At 41.5% G+C, this 20,298-nt stretch overlaps 2 protein-coding genes across 11 annotated transcripts in view; both read right to left on the bottom strand.

The window, feature by feature from the left end:
- The window catches only part of dst (dystonin), an 87,244-nt gene that overhangs the window by 31,608 nt on the left and 35,338 nt on the right, over positions 1–20,298 (bottom strand). For 9 of the 10 annotated variants that reach the window (XM_025060812.1, XM_025060810.1, XM_025060819.1 and 6 more), the window contains 20 exons: positions 15,317–15,454; positions 14,504–14,592; positions 14,311–14,419; positions 7,513–13,749; positions 7,267–7,425; positions 6,953–7,168; positions 6,723–6,866; positions 6,403–6,639; positions 5,786–5,938; positions 5,444–5,677; positions 5,042–5,326; positions 3,953–4,501; positions 3,629–3,805; positions 2,047–2,170; positions 1,700–1,908; positions 1,297–1,614; positions 1,037–1,203; positions 757–913; positions 353–479; positions 128–178 (listed from right to left, as the gene is read on the bottom strand). In XM_025060812.1, coding sequence (XP_024916580.1) covers positions 128–178; positions 353–479; positions 757–913; positions 1,037–1,203; positions 1,297–1,614; positions 1,700–1,908; positions 2,047–2,170; positions 3,629–3,805; positions 3,953–4,501; positions 5,042–5,326; positions 5,444–5,677; positions 5,786–5,938; positions 6,403–6,639; positions 6,723–6,866; positions 6,953–7,168; positions 7,267–7,425; positions 7,513–13,749; positions 14,311–14,419; positions 14,504–14,592; positions 15,317–15,454 — 9,880 coding nt within the window. The remainder of the gene's footprint in view (positions 1–127; positions 179–352; positions 480–756; positions 914–1,036; positions 1,204–1,296; positions 1,615–1,699; positions 1,909–2,046; positions 2,171–3,628; positions 3,806–3,952; positions 4,502–5,041; positions 5,327–5,443; positions 5,678–5,785; positions 5,939–6,402; positions 6,640–6,722; positions 6,867–6,952; positions 7,169–7,266; positions 7,426–7,512; positions 13,750–14,310; positions 14,420–14,503; positions 14,593–15,316; positions 15,455–20,298) is intronic. The other variant, XM_025060817.1, reaches the window with a different exon arrangement.
- On the bottom strand, positions 15,461–18,033 carry LOC112487832 (desmoplakin-like). The gene has a single exon (XM_025060820.1). The coding sequence runs from the start codon at positions 17,960–17,962 to the stop codon at positions 15,950–15,952; it is 2,013 nt and encodes a 670-aa protein (XP_024916588.1). The 5' UTR covers positions 17,963–18,033; the 3' UTR covers positions 15,461–15,949.

Consider the following 20,298-nt stretch of genomic DNA (forward strand, 5'->3'; position numbering starts at 1 on the left):
CATTAATTCGTAGCCCAGAAGTGTTTAAAGTGGCTTTTTAAAGCTGCTATTTGTTTGGCAAAGAGCAACTAGAGGCTGGCAGAGTACAAGTCATACAACATCAGCGTTGGCATACACGTATCATTACCTTTATTAGTTAGGTAGAAATGGTTCATCGGACCACCACCGTTAGTAAGAGCTGATGCAGAGACATAAGAAAGAGCTGGTGTGAAAGACAGGCATTTCAAACCACAGCTGGAAGATGACCATGGTGAGTAGTAACACAGTAGGCATGAGTAAAAACAGATCCCATGCGTCCCGCTGCACTAATGCTTCAGATTTACTGCAGGAGGTTTATTGCGGTGGTGTTTACCTGACTTGTTAGGGGTCTTTGTTTTGGCCGGTGATGTGAGGAAAGTGATGAGGTTACACAGCGATGAACCTTTACTGTTCAGGTCTTGGACGGCAGGGTCTTTAGACGTCCAGTCATCCAGCAGTTCCTAATAAAAATAATAAAAATTACTGCTAGGATGAAATATATGACATTTATAACATGGAGTTTACAGGGAATAACAGACACAGAGAAGAGTAGACAGAACTTTTCAGATTAGTATTTTTCACAGCGTGGAAAGAGAAGAATGACTTTAGTCAATGTGAAATACAGAATACACATGTAATAAAACCTTGACGGCCTTTAAAGATCTTTAAAGTGACGTCAGACGAAATGCAGTTCACTCTCACTTTGGAAAAAGACATTTTATTTATCCTATGACTCACAGTGACTTTTTGCAGGTCCTTCTCCAGACTCTTCTCACTGATGCTCGACTGAACAGCAGGTACCTTCTCATTCGTCTCCGCCAGCCACTTGTTGAGAGAACTGGCTGCAGATCTGAACTCTTTCAGCTGCTCCTGACAGGATGATACTTCTTCCTCCCTGCAGCAGATATGAATCCATTAATTCAAGCATCTCTATATCTATGCAGGACTAGCAATAAATGTACTGTGATGGCAAAGAAGGAAAAAATAATAAAAGAATTAACTTGAAGAATATTCTTACTTTTCTTTGACACCGTCTTTAAAGGTGGAGAAAACATTGGTGAGATTCTCCACCTTGCTCTGGATTTGGGCTTTGTTCCCCTCAGGACTTATTTCACACAGCTCTTTACAAAGCTGCTGCAGCTTTGCCAAGTCATCTGCGTGCTCAGCCATCTCGGTTTTGGTGCTCTGCCGAGAAATAAAAAAAAAATCTGTTATTTACTATAAAGGTTTACACATCTCAGTGCTACTGTCACTTTAAAACCCCGGCAGTCACCTCACCTGCATCTGCTGCGACATTTCATCAAAGGTTTTAAGGGAACTGTCTGTTTCGTTCAGCTCTTGCGTCGATCTCACCACAAACTGCTGAACTTTATCTGCAATCGACTCAAACTGTTCCACTTTTTCTCTCAGCCCCTCCAGTTGGGAAACCTTCCGCTGGTGCTTGTCGCAGGCATCGGAGAAGCGCTGGGAGAGAGCTTCCATCTTTGACTGCAGGAGAGCAGCAGCTGAAGGGTCTGCCGTCTCCACAAACTTTTTCACCTTGGCCTTCATGGCTGAGATGCTGCTCTGGCGACTTGCGATGTCCTGCTCTAACGCCTTTGAAAATACAATGGTGTAAACAGTAATGTTAATGCAGAGCAGGTCAGTTTTTTTTTCCTGAAACAATAGTAAGAATACACACCGCTTCTCTGCTGAGGATATCGCCAATAGATGCAGAGTCCAGTGGAATTTGTCCCTTCTCCTCCACACTGGCCTCCACCCCCTGCATCCATGCCATCATCTCATCCAAACCGTCCTGGACGCTCATGGAGCGAGTCAGAGTGATCTGCAGTTTCTCATTTCGATCGCTGACAGACTTGGACAGGTTGTCGTAGCGCTCCGCGATGTCATCTGAAGAACACAGGTTACTTTTTCAATCCAAGCAGTTTCTCACTACTCTACTGTTGTTATACAGTAAACCACATGTTAACAAATGACTGGTGTAGACGCTGTAAAAATACACTGCCTGCTTCTAGGTTTTTTCCTCACCTACTGTCTCCTGGATTTCCTCTGGGTTGGTCAGCAGATCTCCCTCAGATGTTATCAAAGACTCGGCTGTTTTGCGTAGTGTCTCAACAGCCGTCTGCTGTCCTGTCATTTTACTTTGGAGAGCCTGTTGATCAATGAGAAGAATATTCAGCTTTAGTTGGTCATTGCATACATTACATATATATACAAAAACCAATGTGTCCTTTGCATTTAACACATCACTCAGGGAGTAAAGAAATTTCTTCTGGTCTTTGCAGAACACATTGCCAAAGAGGGATTCAAACCCAATCTCATTACCACTGCGGCAGAAAGTCAACCCATAGAATAAATGTGTACCAAGAGGTTGACTTGCACTTTTCATTTCCAGTTTTCCTTTAGCCTCAAAAGTTGTAAGATGTAAGATGTAAGTACCTGGACCCACATTTGAGATGCCAACTCTAAGTAGTGTCTCTCGTAAGGTTGTTCTAATCACCCTCTAAATCTGGTCAAGGTGTGAGCGTCCTGCATTGTTCAACATAACGACTGTCTATTCAGATATTCAGCCCATAGATAGATAATCAGACCTGGTCCTAAACATCTGAGTCAGAACTGAAGAAGAGTTGAAACTCAACCTCTAAAGTTATTTCCCAAGGATCTCAGTGAATAGAGTCATTAAACCAGGGATGATGTAATAGCAGAATATCTGGACTACATCAACCAAACCTTGCATCATACTGTGAACTTAGTGACTTGTCTCACTTTGTATACGCTTCCAGAAGTTTACGTTTCTGCAGTGAGCAAAGCCAAGAGCACATAACTCCTCGGGTCAGTTCACAGGCGCCTGTTATCTTGACACATCTGTGCTGTAAGTAACTACCTCCACATAGAACCACGATACAGCTCACTGCAGCCAGCAGCATTGACAGAGAGGCCTGTGTCAGCCTTGGTTCTTATCATCATGTTGAGGAACTTGAGCTACAAACAACAAGAATTAAATGACTCATGTGTGGGTCTGGATTTGAGCAATGAGCTAAAAATAACTCTGTTGTTTTTAAGTAAGTGGAAACGCTGTATAAGGTAAAGCAGGCCTGCTGTGCCATGTCCTTAATACACAGTCACTGGTTATAAACCAATGGTTCCACAAACGTTCTCTGCATTGGCCACTCCCTCTCCACTACCTTGTGCCTGTGAAGTGGAAAGAAAATGTTGAAATCTTTTCCAATTAAAGTTGCTCCCATGGCACTGAAACTCTTGACCTTAAATGTCCAGCTTTGAAATGTGTTTGTTTGTCTCCATGCTGCATCCCTCAGTTTGAGAACCACTGTTCTGGTTTTGTTGTTGCTATGTCTCTCTTTGCTGTATTCATAATCTGACATCTCTGAATGTTTACAATAGGAATAAGTTTTAGAAGGAAAAACTTTTTTTTTCCACATCATTACATAAAAGTCCAGAACGTGATGTATCATGAGATTAGTCCAGTACAGTGTGTATTAAAAAAATAATAATAATTCTGAGATAAAAAAAAGAAAAACCAGGCCATTGAGTTTTTCTTGTGTATTTCCTTGACAGGAACTAAGATTAGGGATGTTGTAGTGTTTCTCGCCTTGGTCTCTTCCAGCTGCTTCTGGAGTGTTTGTGGGTCGGCAGCTATGGTCTCTGACTGCTGCTTCCTCGCCTCTTCCTCTGAACTGTTGAGCCATTTGAAAAGACTAGCGCTGGAGTCGTCATATTTCTTGTACTTGTCAACCACGTCTTTGAGGTTGTTGCCAAGCTGATTGCACTGAGAAAGAGAAAAAAAATGCATATTATTTTTTAGTATTTGTAAAATATTTTTTTAAACATGAAGAATTAAGCCCTATTTCTGGGCTAGTTGTATGGATTAATGCTGCCACCCAGTGGTCACAATGGGTGCAGCATTCTCAATTACCTGTGAGTGTAGTGTTTTGTAACGACTCGCTGCAGAGTCCAGTTTATCCTTGACAGCAGAACAGGTTCCTGACGTGTCAACAAACATCGGGGTGTTCTTAGCCGCTGGATCACTCTGTTCACATGCTTTAGCCACATCCAGAACCTTCTGTCCTGAGATCGTGATGAAGCGAAGATCTCCTTTGTGGGAAATCACATCCTCTGCAAAAACCTTTTGTTGCTGCAGTTTGTCACTCAGGATATTAAGAGATCCTGCAGGAGCACCCAGGTCCTCGATCTGTCCCTCGGCCTGATCTAACCAGCCTTCAAACTCCTCACAGTCACCCTGGAACTTCTTCAGCTCCTCCTGGACACACTGCACCTGCTTCATCTGCTGCTCGGCCTGCGTCAGTGAGGCCTCGTAGCGTCCCTTCAGTTCTTGGATGTTCTTCTGCAGCTTGTCCTTCTCCTCTGGAGACAACACATTGGCTTGCTTGTCAAGAAGAGCTTGTGCTGACTGGGTAGCCAGGAGTAAATCCTGCTGCTGGGACAGAATTTGCTGATGATGACCCTGTGAGAATATCAAAAGGAAAGACAATTACATTTTTTTCCTTAATTTTTACAATTTCTGCACTAATCTTTGCTTCATTCTATTTGCTGTTCTGCATTGCACTTGTCACTAGTTGGCAGTATAGCATGATTGGAGCTGCCATTAAAACATAAGAAAAAAAGTACAGATGTGAAGAATTTAAATCAAAAGACTGACTTTTCTCAGTAATCAAAGCTAGCAAAAACTTTTATGTGTCCAACATTGTTAAGGTAAGGTGAGGCAAAAGTGAATGTTAAAACTTGTGAAATCAGCTCAAGGAACTGAACTTTCAAAATGTGTTCATAGCTCCCTCTGCAGGGGAGAAAGAGGAATATTTTGGTATTTTTATACAAACAGAATACCAAGATCTGTTTTTTAAAATTTGGTTTTAAACCAATATTTTGAAAAATGATGTGTTGAATTTCCAATTTTAACTTTTCAAAAGAAGCAAATCCTTGAGGTAATTTATTAAAAGTCAAACGGTGGAAAAATAACAGCGCCAAAAAAAAGGTCACACCGTACCTTGACCCTTTCATATTGCTTATCCAGGTCCAGAGATGCATCACTCTTGCCTCCAGTCTCTTTGCCAGAATCATTTTCAGTGGTCTGTGGAGCGTTCCCATTGGCATCATCGTTCTCTTCTAATATTCCTTTGGCGGCTGTTTGCTCTGGCAAGTTTCCGTTTTCATTACTTATGCGGTCATTGTGATTTAAAACATTCTCGTTTTCATTTCCAATGTTGGAGATCCAATCAAGAAGACCCTCAATTTTGTTCTTGCTCTCTTCAAGCTTCTCAACAGCTGCAGCCTGTAAAGAAACATCCATCACATGTTCTTGAAGTACAGATTTGTTCCATGCCAATATCACAACATGTCAGAAAATAATTACAAACACTGTATTAGCACTTAATGAAAGCAGCCTGACCTTTTCACTCTCCTGTTTGATGGCTGTGGTCACAGCCTTCTCCAGGTCTTTCCTGGACTCCTCTGCTCTCTCGTTGATGAGCTTAGCTTTGCTTTTCGCCTCCTCCAACTTGCTTTCAATAGTTGCAATCTGATCTGGCGTCAGCTTGTTCCGATTTTCCTCCAGAAACAGTTTGGTGCTGCTGATGACCTCATTCAAGGCGCTGGCGTTTGTCAGCACGTCTTTTTGCAGAGCCTTTAGGTCAGACGTACACATGGTAACAGATTAGAAAAATAAAAACTTTGAAAAGATGAGCAGAAATCCAGTGACTTATGAAGGAAGAAGGAAAGAAATGTGTCAAACCTGATGTTCTTGCTGGTACTGCTGCAGATCCGTGACACTCTCTGTGTTTTCAGCCTGCTGCTGATGACCAATCAGGCGGTTCTCAGTCAAGGTGAGATTGCCACACACGTCCTCCAGTTTGTCTGTCAACTGCTTGTGCTTTTCTAACAGAGACTAATAATAAAAACACAAAGGACCAAAATACCATTATTATTGTGGTATTTGAGAACATTGACATGAAATATTTGCTCCTAAAACGTTCTCCCTTGTTCACAGTAGCAACAAACAGAATATGCTGTAAACATGCTCTGTTGTCATTTGCCATGTTTCATCTGGTGATGAGAATATGCACATTAGGACTTTATACTGTGTGTTAGTGGGTTTAAAGTGCTCCATTAAAGAAGATTCATATTTTCCCCCCTGGTACTTGTTCACTGTTGTCTTTGGCCCTGCAGAATACAAGCAGCAGAACGGTTAGTGTGCAGAAGTGATCCAGAAATGGAACATGCAAAAGTTATTACTCGCAAAACATATTCACATTCCCATACATATGTATTTTAGCATTAGCTATAGCACATGTATGGAGTAATTCATGAAAATGAAACCTGTGATATTTTAGACTACATTCACAGGCCGACCTTTGCATGGCTTTCGTTCTCTTTCGTCTCCAATACATGTTCTAAGGTTGTCCTATGAGTTACGATCTTTTCCGTCTGGTCCCGCAGAGCTCTCTGAGTACTGCTGAGGAACTTGAGGAGGTGGCTGCTCTGAGCTGCACTCAAGAACTGAGCATGCTCAGAAATAAAGCACTGGATGTCAAATGTGACATCCTCCAAACTGTGTCTGACTTCTTTCAGCAATCTGCTTTCTGTGTCCTGAAATAGAAAGGACAGAAGGATATTAAAAACATGTATCCAGTTTTTTTGGGGGGGGGGCAGGGGGGAGGCAAAATAGAGACCTTGCTCTGCTGGATCATCTGATTAAGTGAATCCACATCACATGCGTTCAAATCCACATCCTGGATTTCAGAGTATTTTTGGACCAGGCCTGCCAGCTCATCCAGATCAGTCAGATGTTTCTGGTACTTTGATTTCAACTGAACCTAAAACACCAATTTAATGTGGTCAGGAACAAAGATTTGATTTGATTCAATAATGGAATCATCACATGTTTGATTTGTATAAAAACCTTCTCTCTTTCCATTGCTTGGATGAATGAGTGACTCTTTTCTTCACACAGTTGGGAAACAGTAGTAACATTTGCCTCTAATTCCAGATGTGCTGAGGCCAAATCTTGGTGGATTTGTACAGGAATGTCTTCATTAGCAGAACTTAGGAGTAATTTGGCTTTTTCCATATCTATTGCCAAGACGTCAGCTAGTTCAGACAGTTGGGACTCAACAGACTAGTCACAAAAAAGGTGAAAACAAAAAGCAAACGCATGAAAAAGTGTGCTAAATGACATTTTTAAATTTAAAACATAAATAAATGGAGGGTTTTTACCTGACACTCCTCTATTTGGACCTGTAGTTCATCCATATTATTTGTAACAGCTGCTGGAGTTGAAATATCATTTCTTAGATCTTCTAAAACATCGGCGTGATCCTGTAGTCGCCCAACACACTCCAAGTAGTCCTGGATGGAGAACAGCTGAGAGGGAAACTGAAAGACAAGAAGAAAAGAAGATTAAATGACACTGTATTTATGAAGATTATGTACTTATAACTACATAAGAAAAACAAAACAGACCTTATTTCTGGCCTCCTCCTGTTGGCAGGCATCTGTTTGAGGAGACAAGTTTTCTTCCGGAGCTCTTTCACCCTCTGCCTCCGGACTCTCCTTCATGATGCTGTCCAGCGTGCCAAGCTGGTTGTCTTGACAGTCCCCACTAGGGGCACTGTTCAGAGTACCCATTGCTTCCTGAAGCACTGACAGCTCTTGAACCTGCATAGGTTGCAGCTGGATATTTGGAGCATCATTCTGTTCTGACCTCTCACTCATCGTAAATTCAGTATTTTCCTTCACACTGTCATTCAAACTGGTATTTTCCTTTTGCAAATCCTTGATAAGAACTGAGTGATTGCTGTCAACCTGTCCATGAATTGTGTCGCTTTTATTACAGTCATCTTTTCCCACTGATGGAGGACGATCATTGATTGTACCGATGACACTTTCAGTTCTTTTAGGCTGAGTTTCCTCCTGATTATCTGCATGTGTTTCCATGGCAATAGAAAACACTGATGGAGCTGGAGAGGGAACAGCCGGTGTGTTGCTGAGGTCTGTCTGTGCACCAGTAGCTGTGGGTGATTTTTCAGATCCTAATTCCTCAACTTTTCTACTGTCAGACTGTGTTGAGCCGTTGTCTGAAGACACAGAGGGTAGATTTAAACTGCACTCACGTCCATCCACAATGACCTCATCTTTCACCTGCACTGACCCTGAAAGCTGTTCAGAATGACTGACAGGGAACTGATGTTGCATCTCTGGGGAAAGTCTGTCTGGGCATAAATCGTCCTCATCACCGTGCCTTATGTCAGGTAATTCCTTATTGGTCTGTTGTGATTCAGGAGAATCTTCACCAGATAGTAACTGAGAGGAGCTCTGCTGTGGAGATGTTTGACCATTTTGAGAAGTTGAGGTTTGAGAATCAGCAGGGACAACAATAAAATCACTCCCAGAGTTAATTCCCATGTTCTGAGCTAATGCACTTCCACTGCCATCATCTGTAATGTTTTCACCGTAGCTACAATCACGCCCGGACACTGAGGTAACTGCATTTTCAGTCAAACCCCGGGGAGATGAGTCATAAATATTGGGGGTTAGCTCATTCTTTAAAAGTGACTCAACATCACTCGTGTTTTTCACCATTTCTGTTTCCCCAGGCAATGCGGGGTGATGTGGTGACGCCTGGTCTGTGCCACGCTCCCTCAGTGATTCAGTACTTGACAGGGGAACGTGTTCAGCACTGACAGAATGATGTTGAATGAGTGAGTCGGATTTACAAGAGCGACTAGTGCCACTTCCTGGATCAGGGCTGATGTCAGTGGTTCTGTCACTGACTACAGAAGTACAGACACTTACTATCTCATGACTGGATACATCAGCTCTATCTGTCTGCTGGGTATTGACTGGGATCAATGGGTCCACATCTTCAACCACTAATGGTGATGTGTCTGCGAGACAGATGCACTCTGATGTAACCTGATCACATATGGAGAGTGAGCTCACTGGAGAACTGAGACCAGACACAGAAGGACTGGGAGGTTGTTGATCATCACTCTTATCTCCTACATTGTCTAGTGTCACATTATCTAATGCGTGTGCCTCCTCTTTTGTGAATTTCTTAACCATGTCTGCAGTCTTCTCTTCAGTCGAACACTCTGCATTTTCGTCGCCATTTGTCAGATGGTGATCAATAGACAATGATTGGCTCCAATCGTCTCTTGAATTGGACTTTGAATCTAGACTGTTTACAGTCTCAGTAACTGTGGACCCCAAAGACTCAATCAAACTAACAGTGTTACCTTGCAACAACAGGGTTTGTTCTTCCATAATAGGAATATCTGACAATGGCTGTTTTTCTAGGTCCACCTGATCTCCACTAACACCTCCCTCTTCTTCTGCCTGTAGATCAGGTTCCATTCCTAATGCTGTGTTACCAGGTTGGCCTCTGCTGAGAGCTGCATCTTCATAACATTTCTTAGATTTACCATCAGAACCACCTTCTTCTCGAACTTCTGTTTTTAGTACATAAGTAACATAATCTTGCTCATGTTGAACCTCCAATCCCTCTGCATTTACTAACTTATTTGGGTTCATTTCCACTACAACATCTTCTGGGTAAAAGTCAGATTCAGATTGCAGGCCAAGTCCTTCAGAAATCCCTCCAGGCTGTAAAGATAGTTCACTGTAACCATCAGTACATTGTGGCTGCATCAGGGTTTGTTCTTCCATTATAGACTCAGAAACATTGGGGGAACTGGAACCATTTGAAAAAGCGACACCTTCTTCCTGATCAGACTGTAGGCTAACCGGTTGTAGTGCCTCGTCATCATGTTGGCCTTCGTTTACAGCTGCATCACTGTCATAATATATCCCAGATTCAACATCTGAAAGATCTCCTGCTTCTATTCTAGTTAACACAGGAACATCTTGCTTATGTTGACCCGCATTTTGGTCCTCAGCGTGTACAACCTGATCTGAGCCATGGTCAACTAGTTTTCCTTCTGTGTAAAAGTCAGATTTGGAGTTCAAAGCGACTATAGTTCTCACACCTAATGCACCATGTCCAGTGTCATCAGACTGTACAGAGATTTGTTCCACCATTGTAGGAACAAAGAGCTTTGGGCAACTGAGTTCCTCTTTTGTTGTCTGTTGATTAAAAGACAGAGAGGGCTCCTGATCTCCACCATCACCCTGCCTTTGTTCTGATTGTACATCAAACAACTCCTCTGTTGTATTTTCAATTTGACTAGATTTGGAATCTGCATCCAAATTAATACTATATATTTCAGAATTAACACCTGAAACTTCCATCACCTCCAATGTAGATCCTATGTCTGGACTAGAATTCACTCTCCCATGTTCACTTAACAAGTCCTCAGCACATAAAAACTCAGCAGATTCAACATCGTAGGATTCTGATATACCGCACACTGACTCAGCGTTAAGATGTTCTGCAGTCTGAGAGAACGCTTTCTCCGCAGACTCTAAATCCCACTTCCCAGATGATGAGTCAGTATTTGTGCTTCCCACACATGTCGATATAGAAGGCATACACTCCCTAAGAGCTGGAATAGTGTCTCCTTTATCTACCTGTAACCTACTGTTATCACAGGTCTTGTCTCTTGACTCTGTCAAATCTGTGGTATTATCGAACACACCTTTCCTTCTTATATCAGAACTAGAAGAATCAGAACGTTTTTCAAAACTATCTGGTTCATCTGAACATGTGTTGTCACTCAGTGTGGTTTCCTCAATGTCTGCTGAAATCAGATCAACAGAAAATTTGAGATTTGTGTTTTCCTCACCTGAAGAAACATATTCGTTATAATGAAATGAGTGCTGTGATTCATTACTGAAGGTAAAACACTCGCTTTCACATTTGAGTTGTGATTCCTGATCCAACTTGATTTTCATATTCTTTAAGGAAACAATGTTCTGTGGATCAAATGACGTATCAAAGGATTTATCATCAGATATAACTCTGACTTTTTCTGATGAAATAAAATCATGAGGATTTACAGTATGTTGTAACTGCTCGTCAGAAGTAATTATGCCAAGATTTGAGGAATCTAATGGCTGCTGTTGACTGTCATCAAAGGTGTCCCTCAGTTCTTCTATGGATAAACAATTATGAGAACCAAGTGTGTGATATGGTTGCTCATCCTGTGCAATTCCATCAGCTGAGGAAACACAATCTTGGGGATTTTCTGAGATAAGTAAATCAGAAGGATCAGTTAAGTCGTGTAGATCAAAGAGCTGCTGTGAATTTCCATCAAAGGCATCAGGCATTTCTTCTGAGGAAACAGAATTTCGAGGATCAATCAGCTGCTGTATTTTATCAGCACTGGTAACACTTGTCTTTTCCGAGGAAATAAAATCATAGCCATCAAAGGGTAGTTGTGAATTATTGTTAATGCTAACCCACACTTTTTCTGGGGAAACAATATTAAGGGGATTAAAGGGCTGCTGCTGATTATTATTAAAGGCATTGTTTACTTTTTCCGAGGAAATAAAACTGTGGGGATCAATGGGCAGCTGTGCATTATCATCAAGGGTAACCTCTAAGGAATCATTGTCATGGGGATCAAAGTTCTGTTGTTGGTTACCGTCCGATGCAACACTCGCCTTTTCTGTACAAAGTAAATTTTGTGAATCACAGGGATTCTTTAAATTATCATCAAAGGTAATGCTCTCTTTTTCTGAAGAAACACACTTCTGAGGATCACAGAGCTGGTGTGTACTTTCATCAGAGGACAACTTCACTTCGTCAATGGCAACAAAATCATGGGAATCAAACACCTGTTGTGATTCTCTGTCCAATGTTATTCTGTCATTGTCTTTGGAAATTAAGTTGCTGGAATCAAAAGGCTGTTTCTGATCATCACCAAAGGCAACTCCCACCTTTTCCGAGCAAACCAAACTATTTGGATCAAAGGCTTGTTGGTGATTATCAACAGAGGAAACTCTGCTGTTTGGGGGATTTTGATAAATCATCAGATTATCTGAGGAAACTAAATCATGATTATATTTTAATTCTGTATCAAACACAGTCCTGCCGCAGTCTGAAGTAACAAAATCATGGGAATCAAAGGACTGTTGTGGGCTTTCATCAAAGAGGACCCTTACATTATCTGAAAAAACAGAATCATGTGGCTCATGTATTTGTTGTGCGCTTCCATCAGTGACATTTCTGCCATTGTTTGAGGGAGTAAGTTCATAAAGATCACGTGTTGGTTGTGATTGCTCATCAAACATGATACTGCAGTTGTCTGAGGGAAAAACTAAAGGATCAAAAAGCTTTTGTGTATTTCTATCAAAGGTTACCCCCAGTTTTTCTGACAAATCAGAATCGCAGGAATGTTTGGTCTGCTCAGTGAAGCTAATCCTACCATTTGATTTAGAAACAAATTCCCAATCTTCAAATGTGTGCACACTGTCAATTTCTTCCTCTGTTTCCTCACGAATTCTCAGCTGTTCAGAACGACTGCCAGCATTAACTGTCAAAGAACTAACATTTTGATCAGGGGTTTCTGAAAATATTAAATCATCAAGGAAGTACCTAATGGTTTTTGTCAGCTGCTTGTCCAGTATGAGAACCCGCTGTCCTGATTGTGGATCAATGAAACTGTTCATCATCAGGTAAGAGATAAACAGATTCCTTGCTTCAGTGGGACTGGGGATGAATTCAACTCGTATGTTCTCTGCATCCTTATAGAATCCATCGATTCTAAGTTTTTTATACATGAGCCAGGATGAAAACTTCTGATTGAGGTAATCGAGATCAGGAAATGCATCGGGAAGTTCAATGGATTTTAAAATATTTGCTGTGTAACTGTCAGTGAAGCCTTTACCTATGGCGGTGGTGATGTCTACTATCTCTGAAGTTTCAGGAATATAAAAACCTACTATCTTTTGCAAGTTGCTGAAGACACTGCTGGTATAGTCACTGCTGCTGGTTTCTTCACAGCAGCAGATTGAGGTGGAAACAGTTTGAGTTTCCCCAGAGTAAGGCAACACAAGTCCGATAAACTGCTGCTTATTTCCCAGTACGAGAAGTGTGCTGCTGGAGCGCATCAGGTCACACTGAACGGCTGCGTCCATTTTCACACTGTCACTAACTTCCTTCATTTCCCTTTTGCTTTGATCGTCTAAATCAGCGCTAACACTTAACTGAGCATCAGAGAAACGTGACCTAGTCACCTGATCACCTAAACCATCACTAACAGGCGTCAGAATGTTCACATTCCTCCCTGGTTTCAGGTTTTTATTTCTGTTGAGGATCGCTCCCATCAGTCTGCTGCTCTGATCCAACTCCAGCTCATGCCCTGAGAGTGACACACCGTCAGCACATTCAGAAATGGTCAAATCCCGGCAGGTCTGTCGTCTTTGGAGAATCTCTATAAAGACTGAGGCAGGTATTACACCTGACTGAAGTGCCTGCTCCGGGGTCAGTTGGCTACCTGTGTAGCACACCTTCACCCCATCACTGTCTGGGGTGACCTCTATTACCTTGATGACCAGATCATCACATGTCGGCCTTTTCGTAGCTGCTGCTACGTCAGAGAGGAAGACAGAGGAGACGTGTGAGCTCTGTATGCACTTATTGGCATCAGTCACCTCAGAGATTGGGGTTGATTTGTAACCAGGGTTACGTTTGGAAGCATCAGAGGTCACATGTTGACCATTGCTCATCAACTGAGCTGTCAGTGAACCATTGGTTCCACTACCAAGCTCAGCATTCCCAAGGCTTGAATTGGGATCCTGCATTAAAAAAAAAAATCTAAATTATAACACTGAATTTATTTGCTCACCGTTCTATTTATGTGAAATTATTTGTTCAAAAGCAAGACAAACTCTTTACTCACCAACACACAAACATGGGCTTGTTAAAACATGATGTGCAAGGCTGCTTCAACGTTGCAAAAGAAGAGTGACGGATAATTCACTTTAAGATATCATGCATTCAGGAATGCAACATCTTTCTGAAAGAGGGCCGTTAGTCAAATCTAAGGACATACTGTTAGGCATCATATCTGTTCAACGTGGCACAGTGCACAAAGATTATAGTGAAATGCGTGACAAAAGCTTAGAAGTACCATTGAGCATGTTTACAGCATATTCAGCTCATCATGCCTATTACTAAAACAGTGAACTTGTCCTTTATGTTTCTGTTAAAGAGAAGAACGTGAAGGATGCAAAACCAGACGTTGCACTGTGAAGAGTCAAAAATTGTTAAAAGATCATGCGTTTGCACAACAGGTGGCAGTGTTTGTCAAAAAGACTCAAACAATCTACTCTGCTCAACAGCACTGGTTTCCTAACCTCTTCTGCAGACGTGGTCTGGTCCAAACACTGCTGTGAGACTTCACTGTACGCCTGGTTCAGTGCCTTCATCTGCTCCTGGGCCTCTTCTCTCTCCTCTTCAGTCATTCTGTAAACATAACATAAACATAAGGTCAAGAATTTCAGCACTGCAGAGTCTTTTGCATGCCATACTGCAGCGTCGTCTCCTTACTTGTCGCTGTGTTTGCTCAGCATCGTTTGTGTGGCTCTCAGTGCTTCTGCAATCTGTTCCTTCTTCGTGACCATTTCCTCCACTGATGCCTGCAACATGGAAAGACAAGGTTTTGCATTGTGTAGGCGATTACTTTTATTGTGATATATGACAGACAAGTCCCGTATAAAATTGTTTTGACAGTTACAATCATTTAAAAGATATTCATTTTAACTCTGTAATACAATAAATAATAAAATATATATAAAAATAATATATGTATATATAATATATATAATTCCCACCACAATTCTACAATTCTCACCAACCTACAAATCTCAGTTTTAATTAAGGACATTTTAATTAAAATAGCTCATTATACTTTGTGAACATACAATAGGTTTATTAAACATCCATATTTTCCATCAATCTTTATTTGAATTTAAGTTAGTAAAATCATCAATACATATTAAGAAAATACCAATGGCTAGTGTCAATTTACTTATATATGGATAGCTAAAAAAACGAAAATATTAAGATTAAGTTTTATTCCCCTAAATGTGTCATTTTTATAATTTGCTTTCAGTGGGGTATTATGGGATTTGTGCTTGTGGAACATTGAATATACTATAATACACCACTAAATATGCATTTGAGGGAAATGTAGCCAGGGAAGTTCAACCACTCCAGTAACTATATAAAGCGGAGAGAAAATCACAGTGAAGACTATGATTTTTAAAGAAAAGATAGATCAGTTAATGAGAAAATTGAAGAAAATACATTATTCAAACCCCAACACGGGAATTAAAACATAAAAGAATTAATGCTATTTACCTTGTGTTTATTAGAAGCATCAGTGTTGGCATTGCTGTCTGCCACAGCAGAGCCATCAGTGTTTGTGGTCTGTTTCACCCAGTGCAATAGTTTACTAACTTTATCAGTGTGCTCTCTCTTCTCCTCATCAACAGATCTCTACAGTGGGGACAGAGGGATATTCAACATGAAGTGTTATTTGTTTGTTTTTTTTTTAAAAAGGGAGCCTCAGAAAATAGGTGCAGTGCCACAACAAATGAATAATTAAATCAAATACAAAACACAACCATTAGTTGCAACAGTCCTGTAATCAAACATATATTGACCATTAAAGAGCATCAGTTGTATAAATGTGAAATTAAAATGTCCTAAAAAACTGAAATCATTTGGTAACATAGAAGCAGGTAAATCCTGCAACACAGTCCAAGAGGTCATACACCACATTAAAGTTCACTGAATGATAAAATGGATTTTTTTTTCAACCATTCAATAATTTTAATTATTTTCAATAAATTATTCCCATAAATCACCACTCTCCTTTGGTTGTTATTGCAGGGGATTTTAGTTGTGAGTTTATTGTTCAAACTCAAAAAAATAACTATTTTTTTATAGGTTTATTCCCAAAGCTTTGTACAATCATGCATTTGCAAATGTTTATTTGTTATAAGCACGAGCGTAAAGAAACGCTGACTTGGCTTCGGAACCGAGGATTTTCACAGCCTCCAGTAACCGCAGGCCAGTGTGACAGTCAAAGACGCTTCTGTCAATGGCTTCTTTGAATGTGATTTTTCTCTTGGTCTTGGGACAGGTGAGGCTTCTGTTGTGGAGCGTTTCATCTTTCAGAATGGAGGCGGTTGCTTTGTCCACAAGACCTCTCTGAATGACCTCTTCCAGTGAGACTCTGTCATGAGTGTCGGGATTTATCAAACCTCCGGTCAGGAGCTGGAATTCAATGCAGCGAAATCCCACGTCCTTGGGGAGGACATTTTCCTGCACTGCCTGGAAAACTGACAATTTCTTCGCGTTGTTTGGTTGATCGATGCCTTTAAAAGCCTGCTCAAACTGCTGAAGCTGCTGTTTTAATGCTTCATCTACCAGACCTCGTTTTACTGCCTCACAGACTGTGAACTTGTAGCCTGATGAGGGGTCAAATATACCTCCAGTGCAGGCCTGAGCCTCCAGTAATCTCAAGGCAGTGGTTCTATCAATAAAACTTTGCTGGAACCCCTGAAGGATCGACAGCCTCTTTTTACGAGCTACATCCCAGAGACCAGCAACAGGGCTGTTGACTTCCTCGACAACAACCATTCTTGAAAATATAAGGTCTGCGATCTCATAGATGGTGAGAAGGCCACTGCGATAGCTGTCAAACTCTGAAGGTTCAAGAAACCTCTGACTAAGAGCAGACTCCAAACAAAGTTGTCTACCACTTGTGACATCAGTTATAATATGAACTGTGGTACCACTGGCATCAACTGTGGACGTTTCCTGCCAGTCGCTTTCCTGCCGTGACAGGGACAGATACGTCCTCTTGTCAATGCGATTGCCTTTAAATGCCTCATATGCTGAGATTTCAACTCCAGCGCTGCTGTTGACAACAGACACCCTGTGAGTGCTCGAGGGAGAAGAATCTGTGAGACGTCTGTCACCAAATGGGTAGAGGAGGACACAGCCATCGATGTCGTAGAGGCAAGTCTTCAGTATTTCTGAGTAGTATGCCTTCTGTCCGGTGTCAGGGTTGTGGAAACCCTTAGGGTTATTGACAGGATCATACAGAGTCCGGAGGGTATCCTTGTTCAGAAGACCTTGATCCACAGCAAGACTTGTTGGAACCCTGACGCCAGTGTCTGGATTGATCAGTCCTCCAGTAGAAGCCTGAACCTCGAGGAACCTCTTACCTTTGTATCTGTCGAGGAGCCTGCCCTCCATCGCCTGAAAAACTGACAGCTTTTTCCCAGCATGCTCATAGCCAATGACAGCTTTCTCCGCCTCTTTGAGTTTGTCTTTTATGCCTTTATCTATAAGACCTCTCTCCAGAGCTTGGACAACTGACAGGGTCTGTCCTGTAGACAGATCTGTGAGGCTTCCTGTTACAGCCTGGGCTTCCAGAAATTCTAGAGCATACGTCTTGGCTAAAAATCCCTTTTCAGCAGCTTCAAGAAAGGATATCTTTTTCTTACTCGATTCTACATAAACCCCAGCGATAGCAGTAGGTTTACCAAGATACTGAGTTTCCTCAAAGACCTTTGAGTTAATCAGGTTTTGTTTGACAGTGCTGCCTTTTTGAGGAGTTGAATAAATCGTGGTCACATCACCACCGGCAGAATCTTTCTCTGAAATGTTAACGGCTTCGCAAGTTTGTGTGATTTGATAGATTTTTGTTCTCGTAATGCTGTGAGTTTCTTTCTGTTGTGGGTCCATTGGTCCACCTGGGTACATGTGTCCAAGCTTCTCTTTGGTGCCTTGCTCAACAGCCGTTTTTGGTGACTTGTGGGTCAAGTCTGTTTCTAACAGACTTGACCCACTTGACTTTCTAACAGGTGTCGAACTACTGAAGTTTTTCTTTGTTCTAGATTCAAGGAGGTATTGGCCTGGAGTTGCTTGGCTTTGGTCTTGTTTGAGGGGATTCACTCTGTCAAGACTGGTTCCTTTCTCCACTGCTGTCATCTGCAGATGTGATATTGAAAGATTCTTTAAGTTACAATGACTATGTTAAACCTGTAACATGCTAAAATAAATACTTAAATGTTAAGAAACTAACACCATCCGTACCTCAGGGAGAATTTTCATTTTGTAAATTTTATCCTCTGTGCTGCCTTCATGTGAAGATGTCATCTTCTGTGGCGCCATCACATTTACATTTAAAGGCTTGTCTTTCTCCTGCTGGCGGCTGGTTTCGTTCACTTCCTGTTTGTTCATCTTGGGGTTGTCCGTCTTTGGCACTAAGCCCACTTTTAGAATCTTTTCCTGAAGGCCCTTTACCTCTTTCACATATGCTTGCATTTGCTCCCTAAGCGTTCTCTCGTCATGTTCCTTCGTTGTCACTTTACCCTCACTGTCCTTCAATAACTGTTTAATTTTATCTGACTCACTCAACTCTTCATTGCCATGGCCCCGTTGTGCATTAATTTTTAAACTGAGCTTGAGTTTATCTTCCTCTAGTTGTGAAATCTTTGATTTTGCATTAGTCAAGTCTTGGCTGAGTTTAGAGTTTTCCTGCTGCAGTTGGTCCATTTGGACCTGCAGCTGTTTTGGAGCTGATTCTTGAGTTGACGCCAGATTACTCTGATTTACTGCTGTTTTTATGGGTGAAACGTCTTGTTTAAAATATTTCAGCATCTCTGCTAATTCAGAACTTTGGGACTGCTGCTTCGATTTCTCCTCACCGGAGATTTCGGCCTGAAGTAAACTGAGTTTCTTCTCCACCTCCCTCTGCACCAGCACTAACTGCTTCTCATAGCCCTCCTTCTGAAGCTGCAATTTTGTTTTCAACTCATCCAACATTTTCTTACACTTCTCCAGCTGCTCTTCCATTTGCTGGGATTTCAGCTGAAGCACCGAGTTTTCTCTGTGCTTTTGCTCGGCTTCTTTTTCAGCATGTTCGCATTTTTCTTTGAGCGTTTTGATTTCAGAACACAGCGATATGTTCTTTTCCAGAACCTCAGCTTTGTCCCTCTTTAGCATCGTATTCTCATGTTGCATGTTTGATTGGGATTTGTCAGGATTCAGATTAAGTTTCGTTTTTTGGAGCTCACACTCCATCTGCAGGATTTTTGACTCTCTCACTTGTCTCTCTCTGATCTCTCTGGTCAGTTCATCTTTAGATTTTTTCAGGGAGGCACTCAAATCTGAAAGTTTGACATTGAGGTTCTCTATCTGCCTCTCTGATGCTTCCTTCTCATCTTGAAGGACATACAACTGCTGTTTGAGACTCTGTGTCACTTTCTCTGAACTGCTGGTCAAGTCTTTTGTGCTGTGTTTCTGATTGATAAGCTCATCTTCTAAAGCCTTGATTTTACAACAATGCTTTTGGTTTTCAGCCGACTGTTTTTCCAGCTCTGCATTTGCTTTCTTTAGCATCATACTCAAATCATTAATCTCGACATCCTGCCGCTGCACTTTCTGATTTACTAAATTCTTCTCAACAATCAGTAAGTTTCGCTCTGATTTCAAGCTCGACACTTCTTTCTCAAAGTTGGCAATGTCTGAACTGTGTGTTTTAGTTTTGTGCTGCAGCTCATTCATTTTCCTCATTTCTTCACCATAATCTTGCATCTTAATCTGAAGATCATGGGACGTCTGGGATTTCTTATCAAGTTCCTCCTCAACAATCCTAATCTGTGATTTGGTGGCCTCTACCTGAGACTTAAAGATTTGAATTTGCTGGTCTTTCGTGTTAATTTCAGCCATCATCTGATCCAGGTTATCTCTCATGTTCTTCAAATTCTTGTCTGTTTCAGTGTTTATCTGTTTTAACTCTTCCAATTTCTTCTGCAGCTGTGATATAACTAACTCCCTGTTCTCAAGCTCAGCTTCAACATTTTTACATTTGAGTTTTAAGGCCTGCTCAGATCTTTTCAGTGAACTGTTTTCCTCCTCGACCGCCTGTTGTTTCTGCTTCCAGTTTTCCATTTCACTCTTTAAAGACTTGATCTTTTTCTCATTTAACGACCTCTCTTTCTCCAGGGACTCGGTCAGAAGTTGAAGCCCTCGAACATCATTGGTAGACGAAACATTAATTCTCGTCAGCTCGCTGCATTTAAACTTCAACTGATCTATTTCTGCCTGTTTACATGTTACTTCCTCTTCAAAGTTGTTAATCTTGTAGATGTTCTCCTGCTCTGTGGAAACCTTCTTGTGGAGTTCCCCTTGTGTTATCTTCAGCTGCTCCTTGAGGCCCTCGATTTCTGTGCTTTGGAAGAAAGTGCTTTGTTCCAGGGAGGACTTTGCTCTCTGGAGCGACTTGATTTCCTCCTGGAGATCACCCACGGCTTTCCTCATGT

Source organism: Cynoglossus semilaevis, chromosome 12, assembly GCF_000523025.1.
Source record: "Cynoglossus semilaevis isolate Cse_v1.0 chromosome 12, Cse_v1.0, whole genome shotgun sequence".
NCBI classification, from domain to species: Eukaryota; Metazoa; Chordata; class Actinopteri; order Pleuronectiformes; family Cynoglossidae; genus Cynoglossus; species Cynoglossus semilaevis.